At 43.2% G+C, this 12719-nt stretch overlaps 1 protein-coding gene across 10 annotated transcripts in view; it reads left to right on the top strand.

The window, feature by feature from the left end:
• The window catches only part of SPATA18 (spermatogenesis associated 18), a 40246-nt gene that overhangs the window by 1331 nt on the left and 26196 nt on the right, over positions 1-12719 (top strand). For 8 of the 10 annotated variants that reach the window (XM_053256620.1, XM_053256611.1, XM_053256612.1 and 5 more), the window contains exons 2-4: positions 4785-4890; positions 6658-6773; positions 8656-8774. In XM_053256620.1, the coding sequence (XP_053112595.1) occupies positions 4785-4890; positions 6658-6773; positions 8656-8774 (341 nt within the window). Of the gene's footprint in view, positions 1-311; positions 331-3353; positions 3373-4784; positions 4891-6657; positions 6774-8655; positions 8775-12719 lie in introns of those variants that run through there. The other 2 variants (XM_053256617.1, XM_053256619.1) reach the window with 2 other exon arrangements.

The following is a 12719-nucleotide window of genomic DNA, read 5'->3' as shown; positions in this document are numbered from 1 at the left end:
GACGCTGGGTTCCGGCACCAAGCAGACACTGTTGTAGTTGCCATAGTTACAGAACCCGGCGATACTCTAAAGGCGACCTATTAGGACCGCAGTCATTTGCAGCGATTTACTCAAGTCTCCTTTCTTCCTCCATACTGGTTCTTTTTATTGCTTTAAGATAAAGCTGAGTTGCCGAAATGAGCTCACATTCTCTTGGAAACAGTATTGCTCCTGCTTTAGTTCTTAAATAAATATCTTAAAATTTGTAGAAATGTTATTGTTCTAGAAGATATCCGGAGCCCAGATGTACATAGTTAGCCCCCCCCTTTATCCTCACAACAACCCTATGAGGTAGGTTAAGCTGAGAAGTAGGAACTGGCCAGGATTACACAGGCTGAGTGAGATTTTGAACCTAGTCTAAGGCTGGAACTCGATGGTATGATTTATGATATATGTACAACTGCGGCCAAAAAATGGCAGTCACTCCCCTGTAATATTCACTACAATTTAGCTGTGCCCTGATGTAACAATATTGTGCACTTCTCTGCCCTTTCACCAGTGGCAGCTGGTGAGCCTCTCTATAGTGCAGACCAGTCCTGACTTGACAGTTAAGTGTCAAGTCATCAATAAGTGACTTTGGGATGCTTAAATTTGTTTGTTGGGATATGTCCTCTGCACAGCTAGTTTGAAGAGGATCCTATGAGACAGCTAAGCTGAAGTATGAACTGAAAAGCATTGTGTTGTGAGATGGTATAAGAGTTCTGTATGTCCTGCTATACCTGTGATGGCTCATTCCTCTCAGGAGAGGAGAGCTGGTCTTGTGGTAGCAAGCATGACTTGTCCCCTTAGCTAAGCAGGGTCTGCCCTGGTTGCATACGAATGAGACTACAAGTGTGAGCACTGTAAAGTATTCCCCTCAGGGGATGGAGCCGCCACTCTGGGAAGAGCAGAAGGTTCCGAGTTCCCTCCCTGTCTTCTCCAAGATAGGGCTGAGAGATTCCTGCCTGCAACCTTGGAGAAGCCGCTGCCAGTCTGTGAAGATAATACTGAGCTAGATAGACCAATGGTCTGACTTGGTATATGGCAACTTCCTATATTCCTATTCACACATGCAGGTCATCACCTGATGCTGCAGGGATGAAGTGATGCTGAGCATGCTTGTGTGAAACAGCCCTGGATTTAGCTCAGGCAGTTGCCTTTTAATAGACTGCATGGATCACAAACTTCTCCAAACAATTTCAGGTGTACAGCATCATCCAAAACATTACACCTGACCTGGCCTCTAAACCCAGGGCCTTTGTGGGTTGGGGATGAGAGGGGATGAGAGCAACTGCCCCAGGCCCCACACATGGATGAGGGGTAGCACAGGAAGTGGTGGGCAGGTGAGGCAGTTGCCTTGCCTCACCTCACCTCTTAGCAAGCTGCTTCTGTTCATTTGACATGATGGCAAGCCAGTAAAGAATGCATTGTCATTATGACTAAACTTTGTATTTGGTTATATTAGTTTATAAAACATGAAATTTTTATAAGGGTCCCATTTGCAGGAATCCTATACTTTTCAAGCGAAACTAATAGAGTATCTTTTTTTCCAATAATAAAATCTTAACATATTGTTCTGTTAATTCTGCTGTCGATATAGATGTTTTTTGAAAAATTATAGAATGCATATCTAGCATTTTTAGACTACTTTCCTTAAGGAAAGTAAGCTTATGAGATCACCCGGCATTCTGTGTGTTGGTCTGTGAGTCTATGTTCTCTGCCTCGACTTTGCAATGCCTGGATTAATATGAACCAAATTGGGTACAGTTGTAGGGACACCTCAGTGGTGTAGTTTGTGATGATGCCATCCCACAGCTATTCAAGATGGCATAAATATTTGAGGCATAATTGGGCAAACTTGTGAACCACCTAACCAATTTGAACCAAATTTGCTACAGCTGAAAGGACACATAGGGACGCCTCAGTGGTGTAGTTTGTGATGATGTCATCCATCCTGATTCAAGATGATGGACACATAAATGTTTGAGGCGTGAATGGGCTAACTTGTGAACTACCTAACCGGATTGAACCAAATTTGCTAAAGCTGTAGGGACACATACAGTAGGGGCACCAAAACAGCTTAGTTTGTAATGATGTCATCCAGCCCCATTCAACATGGCAGATGTGAATGTTTAAGGCTGAAGTGGGCTAACTTGTGAGGTTGTAACCCCTGCTAACTGGGCAAAGAGGCACCTTTTTAATGTGGCAATTCTTTTTATTTAGCAGGGGGAGAGACTGGCCCTATCCACTCCTAGCACAGTACCCCTCCAGTGACTGTTGCTGGTGTCTATTTTATGTTTCTTTTTAGATGGTGAGCCCTTTGGGGACAAGGACCCATCTTATTTTTATTTATTATTTCTCTACGTAAACCACTTTGGAAATGTTTGTTGAAAAGGGGTATATAAATATTTGTTGTTGGATGGTAATTATCTATTAAGATTCTAGTGAAAGGAAAATAGGCAGATTAGCTCTTACCAGAACAACTTGTTTCAGATTGAGAAAAAGAAATACATTGCCACAGGATGTAGTGAGAAGAAAGCAATGGGAGGTGGGGAGGGGCTCAAATGAATATTCAGCTCCCAGGCCTCTCAAAGGCTTAAAAAGGCCCGGCCTATGTCCAAACATATGCGTAGGAAGAGATTTTAAAGATATTTGTAAAATAAACATATCAAAACAGGACAACTTAAATATATTCCTATAATTGCAAATAAGAATGTTTTAGTTGAAAATAGCATCTTCTTCTAAGAATATGTGTACTTCATTAAAAGTCAGAGAATATCCAGACCATCCTCCTCCCCTGCCGCCCACACCCTATTACGGTTAGTTGCTTGAACTGGTGGGCTAGTTCACACTGCCGCCCAAGAAGCTCTGTAATGGCCTTTGGTGCCCCATTTCCTTTTTTTTTTTCATGCATGAGTTGGTACTTCAATAGAGAATGTATACATAAATACAAGGACAGAAGCAGGGGCGTAACTTTAATAGGGCAAGGGGAGGCAGTTGTCTGGGGGCCCACTGCCTTGGGGCTCCCCCCAGAGGCAAGTCACATGACTGACTCCCCCAGCCGCGCACCCGCCCAGGCTTCCTTCAGTTGTATTCATCCTCCGAAATTGATGTGAGGGTTAAGAACTGGAGCTACCAGAAGAGCATGTCTTTCTCTAGTACCATTAAATGACTTGCATCGTTCGCAATTTACAAAACTTAAAAAATTTAAGATTTCTTTACTTCATGAGCTGAGCTTCAGTGGGGGGGGGGTCATTTTAAAATCTTATCTCTGGGCCCACTCCAACCTTGCTACGCCCCTGGACAGAAGGAACAACCTCATCAATCCAATGACTAGTCTCAGCAGAAGTAAGAGTGAGTTTACACTTTCAGAATTTTTGTTTGACATACAACTAAAAGCTCTGAACTTATTCTTTATACTTGAGGGAAGTAACAGTGGGAGTAAGGCATCAGTCAGATTTGCCAGCTGGCAACTGTATGTTTTTTCATTGAGGATTAATACTGTTCTCTAAAAGCTAACAATTTACAAGGCACATGTATATTAGATTTAGGCCAAACAACTGTCATAGCTCCCTCCAAAGGATGCTGGTGATTGTAGTCTGGCGAGGATGCTGAGCATTCTTTGTTAGAGTTTCTTTCCTAATGCAATTCTGAATCGCACTTCTGATACTAAATAGAATGTGATTGCCATTCTGTGTGCCACTGCTAGTGCCAATCAAATAATGATTGCACCATAGATATGCAGGTCTAAAGTGACATCCTATCAAAGTACGTTGAGAGCCATAATGGCCCGTGAAAACTCAATTCCGTATCAGAAGTTTAAGCTGTGTTTCACTCTCTGAGCCCTTTCTCACGATCCATGAGAAGGGGTGAGGGGAAGAAGCCTCAGAAAGCTTACCTTCCCCACAGATAATCCTCTTCTTGTTGCTGGACAGCCAGATTGGCCACCCAGACGGTTGCTGGCTTTTGCTGGTAGTTCCAAGGGTCAGGGTGCCTGGACATGTTGCCCCGCCCTCCAGAACTCCCACAATGCATCGTGTGAGTTGTGGGGATCCCCCCTCCCTTCCCCCAAACCAGGCGGGAGCTCTGCAGTCTGCCAGCCTCAGCTGGGGCTGGCAGACGATCAGTAAAAGGGGTTAGGCGAGAGCTCTTTCTCCTAACCCCATTTAAGAGGGTGGCTCTGGAGGTGGGTTTGCTGCCGAGGTGCTGCCGGGACCGGGCATGATCCTGGTGGTACACACGTGCAGGCAAAAGTGGGTTGGGCGTCTTTAGCCCAGTTTTGCCTGTGCATAGGAGTAGTTTCTTTCTGAACTGTGTGGTAATAGATCTACAAGTGACAGAACTATACTTCCCAGGGGATGAATGTTAAACTAGTTAGTAGTGTAGATATGCCCTTGGGAATTTATTTGAAGAGTCAAATTTGTTTTAAAATATATCTAAAAGAGATGGCAGCTAGCTTAGATATCAACATTCCAGTTATGGAGTGTGGCTACTAGTATGATACATATTAGAAGCTGTTGCCTTGTTCTTATTGATGCAAATGTGCAGGATCTTTACTTTCCATTGTAGAATTTTATTTTTTTCAATATTTTGGTCTCTGCTTTATTGCTTAGTATGTAATGTAGTTATTGTGTTGGTCCCTGAGAATTTGGTACACATACAAAGTAAAATCTATTTTATCGAAACTGGTTCTGTTGGTGAGAATGAACAATGAGGGTACAATATGAGGAGAATTATAATGTAATAAAAGTATTTCTGATTTACAGATTAACTCATGCGATCAGAATCTAAACCGATGCTGTGAAATCATGGAACTGAATGCCATGATCCAGGGGCAACTGTTTACAATCCTCAATCAAACAACACGAGAAGGTGAGGTTGTTGTTTCTTGTGTCCATGTATTTATTAATTAGGGTATTTATATCCTGCCTTCCATATAAAATGCTCAAAGCAGCTTAAAACATTGTTTAAAACAGTATTAAAATGTGGCAGTCTAGTTTGTATTTAAAAAGATAATTTACAAGCTGTAGAGATGACAGATAACCACGGAATAGCAAAAGCTTTTTAGCAGGGAATCAAATAGAAATCATCAAATTGACAGGCCCAAAACCTGTTGAAAGAGGAACATCTTCATCTGGGCCTTTTCCAGACAGCGAGATTAAGAGGAATGAAATACAGGAGGACCTCATTATTTGCGGAACCACTATTCGCGGTTCTGCATATCCATTGGGTGTCTAATAGACACCCAGTTTCTGGTATTCACATATATTAATAAGTTAAAACCCATGTATCCACGGTTCCTAGAGGGCTGGAAGTGACCGTGGAGGTCACTTCCGGCCCTCATTTTATCTGGAGGAGCCCAGGAGAAGACAGAAGGAGCCATTTTGTGGGTCATTTCTTGAAAAAAAAACATACTTTTTCTTGCGATTTTTTGTGGTGGGGAGGCATTTTGTCCTTTGGGGGGCATTCTTGGGCATAGGGGTTACCCATGGAGCACACCACAGTAAGTTCTAGGCCATTGTGGGGCTCTTTGAGGGCCATTTTGCGGCTTTAAATTTTTTGTCAATCCACTCTGGAACCTAACCTCGCTTTCCCCATAGCCCTAATGCCTCGTTACCCATGGTTCGGTTACTTGCAGTAGTAGGAGAGGAACAGAACCTGCACGAGTTGTGAGGTTCTTCTGTTCTTCTGTACTGTATGGGCCATCGGATAGCGGATATTTTGAATTTGCCCAAAAACCTGATGCAAAAAGTGAAAAAAAACCACCTCACAACTCGTGCGGGTTCTGTTCCTCTCCTACTACTGCAAGTAGTAACCTCGGATATAAATTGGGCTAAGCTTCAATCTGCAACGAAAAACCTGAATCTTATATGAAGTGCTCCTTGATACTCACAGGGACTTTGATGTAAATCTGAATGATAAGTGAATTCACACCTGCCCCTTCCAAAGTAAAATCACCATCTGGTAGGGGTTCAGGTAGTAAAAACACATCAGAAAGGGGGAAAGACAGTTCTATCTTGGAAGAGAGTTCAAAGTCTAGGTGCATTTGCAGAGAAGCCCTTTTCACATGTCCCAGCCAACTGCACCTCAGTTACCAGTGGGCAGGCAGACTCCCATGGGCGGATACAGTCTTTTACGTATGTTAGTCCTAAGATGTTTTGTGTTTTCAGGGTTATAATCAGCACTTTAAATTGGGCCTGGATTAGAAATGGACTGAAAGCCAACAAACCAGTTCCATGTCCTTAAAATCAGCCCCAGTCAGAATGTTTGCAATCAAATTTTGGACCAGCTGAAGTTTCTGAGCACTTTTAAAGGCAGCCCCACATACATCACTGAGCACCTTGCAGTAATCCATCCTTGATGTAACTGAGTGGCCCTAACTAAATCTGCTGTCTCCAAAAACAGGTATAGCAGGTGCACCAGCTCCATGTGGGAAAACACACTTCTGGTCACAGTTGCTACCTCAGTATACAGGAGCAAAGCTGAGTCTAGGAGCACCCTGGATTGTGAAGCTGAGTCTTCAGGGGAAGTGCATGGATTGTGTGCATACATATATTATAGGGGATAGTTATTAACATAGCATTTAAAGCACTCTATCATATACACTTGGATTAATTTCTTTTTTACTCACTATCACAGGTGGACATTATGCAGGTGTGGAAACAATAAAATCTCGTCTCCTTCCATGGTTAGGAACTTGTTTTTCTAGCCCCTCTCTTGGAAGGTCCTTTGAAACAAGCTCTTCTCACTTCCAGGTACAATCAACATTAATTTATATTGACTAGTACTACCAGTAAATCACAAAGTTCAAGAGGCTTTGCTTCAGATATTACATTGCAGAGTGTTTACATCTTTCCTCCCCTGTGTCTTGAAAATGGATGCAGGGGTCTAGTTGGTATTCAGACTTACTTGTCTTATTCATACTTCAGGAGAAGTATGTTGTAAATGTACATTTATTGTGGTCACACTATGTTCATGGGAAATACTACATTGCAGTGTATTTAACATCTTTTGTGGTCCCCCTGAAAAGGAATGTGAGAAGTAAGCTGGAGTTTAAACCTGAAATGCAGAATTGTGTCTTGAATGTAAACACCAATGTTCATTCTGATATCTCAGTTTTCAAGTCAAATATCACATAATATTTTGTATTTTTCTCTCCTGGGTTTGAGGTTTTAGCCTTCAAACCTGAAATGTAGACATATACCATGCATACCAAATTCTACTCAGATCTCAGTGCTTAAGTGTTCTCCAGTAGTGTAGGGAGGCTGGTGGTGGCCTGTGTGTGGCCACGGAGGCCCCCTGGCCCCACCCCCGCTTCTGACGTCAGATGCAGGGACCCAGCTAGCCACACCCTGCATCTGATGTCAGACGCGGAGGACGTGGTCTCCGTCCCAAACGGGGCCGTGCAGCCCTGTTTGGAAGGGAGATCGGCCTGCGCTGCATTGGGCAGCATGGGCCAGAGCGACTCTCCCTGCCTTAAAGGCAGGGATTGCCGTTCTGTCCACACTGCCAATGCAGCGTGGGCCGAACTCTCTCCTAAATGGGGCCGATTGAGAGAGAGATCGATCGGCGCCGCTGTGTTGGCAGTGAGACCAGGAGAGGCTCTCCCTGCCTTTAATGCAGGGAGAGTCACTCTGGCTGCGCTGCCAATGCAGGGTGGGCTGATTTTGGCTCCAAACAGGGCCACACGGCCCCGTTTGAGACCGAAATAACACCCCCCCATGTCTGATGTCGGACACGGGGGTGGGGTGTTGTCTGGGGCCGCACTCGCAGCCCCGATTGGTGGCAGCCCAGGTTCTTTGAACCCATTCACCCAGTGGTGGCTCCACCCCGTTGTTGTTGTTGTTGTTGTTGTTGTTTTTACATTTATCTCCCACTCTTCCTCCAAGGAGCCCAGAGCGGTGTACTACATACTTGAGTTTCTCTTTCACAACAACCCTGTGAAGTAGGTTAGGCTGAGAGAGAAGTGACTGGCCCAGAGTCACCCAGCTAGTTTTATGGCTGAATGGGGATTTGAACTCGGGTCTCCCCGGTCCTAGTCCAGCACTCTAACCATGCTGGCTCTCAACAAACAAAAAATGCCAGCTGTTAAACCAAAGCCCTCACTTTGTTTGGTCAATAAAAAACCTTTCACAAAACTCTTCCAGCAATTTATCTCAACGTTTCATCCCTCCCCTCCCCACAAATGAACATTAATTGTTTGTAAAAGACTTCCATGGTTGATATCTCTCTGTGGCTGTGCGGCTTTGTGGCTTAATGTGAAATTCTGCAATTGAAATAATTGGTTTGAGAGGGCATGGTTCAGAGATGAAATTTTTTAAAGATTAGGGCCAGGGCTGATCTTCACATTGAAGCAAAGTGTATGGTGCAGAACTAGGACTATATTTGTTTCTTCAGAATGTAGGTGCAGGATTGTGCAAGCAGATGCTCCTCTACCCTGCATCAAAAGCTCCATGCATGTAGACAGACAGATGTCAGGGATAAATAACACTCATTAGCATTCAGAATAGTAATTATGTATTATAGCAGTTCTAAAAAGCATTCTAAGCATTTACTGCAACATTCCCGATTGTTGAACAGAACATTTTTTATTGAAAAAGACAAATGTTACAACTTGACATGTGTCCTTCACTATAGGAGTCCATTGAGAAAGAGAGACAGCTGAGGGAACTGGCCAACACTCAGAACCATGAAATACAACTGCTGGAGAAAGAACTGAATGCCACTCGTTTACAACTCAGTCTTGTACAGCAAGAGTAGGCCAATTAACTGTTGTTTTTTGCTCTCTCCCCCCCCCCTTTCTTTCTATAAGGGTTTTGAAAATGTTTAATTCTGGGTTTTTTAAAAAGAGAATTCTACAACATAAGTAGCCCTTAGAATGTGTAAATCAACTGGCAAGTGATTATGATCTGGTTGTGGTATTATATATTGTATGCTCATCACACTCAGCTGTGCACATGTGGAGTACACATACTTTCCTACACAGAAGTGATGTCTGTAAAGGAACAAAATCTTCATTGGTGGAGTGATTCTCCAGTACCTAACTTACGCTGGATATCCCTTTTCCCCTAGAGATGAAGGTAGTAGAATATGTCCTGTCTGAGACCTGCTGCCCAAAGCAAGCAACTTTTTATTACTTCTTTGTAAGGCAGGCCTTAATTGTACCACTATTCACAGAACACATGACACCCAAATGTACTTACTTCCAGTTTATTCATGTTGTTTTTAGGAATGGGTATATGGCTCAAGTATATGTTGAGCTATATTTTGGAGGCAAAATATGACCTGCAAATCAACCCACACTAACTACAAGTCATTTAAGCAGAGCTACACCTGGAAATATGTGACCTTTACCATGGTAGTGCCACTTCCTGTGATAGTTTCTATGTGCAATGGGTGGTATATACCATGGCACCTGCAGAATAAAGTGTTAGTGCAAGCAATTTCCTACTTCCCGCCCCTCCTCCCTGCAGTCCCCCTAGCTACTAGAAAAGCTCCTGGAAGTTGAGGGACCCTCAGCAATGGTGTCAGATGTGTGCTAGTGATTGCAGGACAAGGGGCAGGGTGAGAAGCACAGAGACATCTTCCATTACACTAGCAGAAAAGGTCTCCACACTGTTTCTGGGGTCTCCTCCCCTTGCAGCCATCCATGTAGCATCTGATGCCAATGGTCTGTCAACCCTTGAGAGTGGCTTTTCTGCCTTCAGGGAAGAGGGTGGGAAGGGGAGAATTGCTTCCACTAACTCTCTTTGTTTCACATGTGCTGCTGTGGGTGTATGCAACTGGGCACTAGCTGCCTATGACCTCCAGAGCATCAGGGCGTAACTACTATTAGGCAAGGTGAGGCGGCTGCCTGGGGGCCCCCACGCCTTGAGGGGCCCCCTAGAGGCAATTCACATGTGAAGTGTGTGTGTGTGTGTGTATCAGCGAGGGGCCCATTTTAAAATTTTGTCTCTGGGCCCGCTCCAGCCTTGTTACGCCCTGGCATCAGCCCTGCATCTATAGGAGACTGACTCACAGGAAGATGACTCCAAGAGAGCTCTTGTTAAAACATAGAGTAACTTCTTCTGTGTCGTTAATTTTCAGCTTCTCAGTTTAGCATCTCTTGATACATGTTTAGACCACAGCTACAGTATAGGGAGTGATCTTGCAGTTGCTTTTACATTCATATTCTGTCTCTTAATAGAGCTTTTTCAGATGGCAACTTACTTTGGGAGAGTGGGTGTGCGTTCGCATATTGGCCAGATCTAACTCAAAGTACATTAAAGATTTAACTTCATAGAGCACTTCACACATAATTTGAGGTTTCCCCTCCATATTGGAACCTAGCCCGATTTATGTCTGGGGTAAAAAAAAATCCTTTTTGTGTCGGAGTATCGGTTATGCCCCAGACTTGCAGTAAAGCCTCTCAGTAAACCCGCGGTAAAGCCTGCTGTCTGAAAAGCCTCATGGTATTATGAGTATCATGAAATAGTTTTTACGGATGTGCACAAATCATTTTTTTAAATTCAATTTGTGCCCAAAACAAATCACCCCATTTGTTTTGTGTTCAAATCTACCCCCTCCCCCCGCCGCCTCAAATCACCTCAGATTCGATTTGTATTTGCTTTGCTTTGTTTTGGATTTGTATGGATTCAGACCACTTAACAAGGTCCTAGGGGCACCAAATTTGGGTGTGTGTTAGGTCCCCCATGGGTGGCAACTAACATCCAGATTTCAAGGCAGTGGGACACTTGGTTGATTTTTAATTATTTTTTTTTAAGTTTTTACTGATTTTGAACATTTCTGCCATAGGAAACAATGGGGATTTGAAGTTGCCATATCCTAACCCTAACACGGATCTCCAGCTTTCATTTTTGTAAAAAAGCTAAGCTCCAGCCCTTGTAGAAGTGGAGTTATGGAGCAAAATGTGCAATCATTATTTTTCAAGTGTTCAGATTCTTTGGTGTATAATAACTTTTCCTTATAATGAACCCCTATGAGGATTGAACCCCTAACATAATGAACCCCTATGAGCACACCTTCATTTCTTCTGTTAATTTTGACTGTCACTGGACAGTGCCAACTGTCAACTGCGATGTGCCAAACACATTCCACCCCCCCCCACCTGCAAGGCAGTGGGGTACTCATTTTAATTTTTAGGGATATTGAAATGTTTAGATTCTTTGGTGTCTAATAACTTTTCCTCATAATGAATCCCTATGTGGATCCATTATACGCCTTCATTTCTTCTGTTTATTTTGACTATCACTGGACAGTGCCAACTGTCAACAGCCATGTGTCAACTTCATCTCCCCCACCCACACACACACTGGGGTACTCAGTTTATTTTTTAAGGTATTTTTGTTTAGATTCTTTGGTGTCTTCATTACACATCTTCATTTCTTCTGTTCATTTTGACCCCACTGCTTTGCAGGTGGGTGTGAGGAATTAGTGGCATCCCATGTGCCAACTACCCTACAAGACACTGAGTACTCAGTTTATATTTTAGGAATTTTTGAGGTGTTTAGACTCTTTGGTGTGTAATGAATCCTTATAGGGATTCATTATGAGGAAAGGTTATTAGACACCAAAGAACCTAAACACTTGAAAAAATCCTAGAACATAAATTGAGTAGTACCCCACTGCCTTGCGGGTGAGAGTGGGGTGTAGTTGGCACATGGCAGTTGACAGTTGGCACTGTCATGGGAGGAGAGCTGGTCTTGTGGTAGCAAGCATGACTTGTTCCCTTAGCTAAGCAGGCTCCACCCTGGTTAAAAATGAATGGGAGACTAGAAGTGTAAGCACTGTAAGATATTCCCCTCAGGGGATGGAGCCACTCTGGGAAGAGCAGAAGGTTCCAAGTTCCCTCCCTGGCCTCTCCAAGATAGGGCTGAGAGAGATTCCTGCCTGCAACCTTGGAGAAGCCGCTGCCAGTCTGTGAAGACAATACTGAGCTAGATAGACCAATGGTCTGACTCAGTATATGGTAGCTTCCTATGTTCCACTGTCCAAAAGACAGTCAAAATGAATAGAAGAAATGAAGGTGTGCAATGAATCCTCATAGGGATTCATTGAGGGAAAGTTATTATATACCAAAGAATCCAAACACTTGAAAAATAACGACCACACATTTTGCTCCATAACTCCATTTCTACAAGGGCTAGAGCTTAGCTTTTTTTAAAAAATGAAAGCTGGGAATCTGGGGAAATTAATAGGAGGGATCTGTATCTCGAATAGATTCAAATCGAATTAAGCATGATTCGATTTGGATCTGAATCTAGCCAATGGACCACAGGGAGATTTGTTTTGTCTCCAAATCATCCGAATCAGCTAGATTTGGGTACAATTTGATTTGTACCCGAATCAATTTGCACATCCCTAATGGCTTCGGTTATTTAAAGAACCTTTGACGGATGTCTCTGTACATCTAGCTATTTCTAATAATCACAGACAACTTAATAGCAATGGTTTATCATAACAATGTGGAAGAATTTGTTTTGCCTTTCTCAGTATGGTCCATGTATGAAAGACGCTATGGTTAACCTGGTGAACTGGGGTTTAGGAAGGGATTCACACTGACAATTGTGTGTGAAGTTTTTCAGTCATTGTGGTGTCAAGGCAGTAGAAAATATAAGCAGTTCTGTTAGATGGTAACTGCTGGTCTGTGAGAAGAATTTACATTTACAAAAGTGTACAAGTCCATTCATGCACTAGGGAGG

This window comes from Hemicordylus capensis, chromosome 5 (assembly GCF_027244095.1).
Source record: "Hemicordylus capensis ecotype Gifberg chromosome 5, rHemCap1.1.pri, whole genome shotgun sequence".
Taxonomy (NCBI): Eukaryota; Metazoa; Chordata; class Lepidosauria; order Squamata; family Cordylidae; genus Hemicordylus; species Hemicordylus capensis.
The sequence above is the reverse complement of the archived record's forward strand: the minus strand, read 5'-3'. Positions and strand labels throughout refer to the sequence as shown.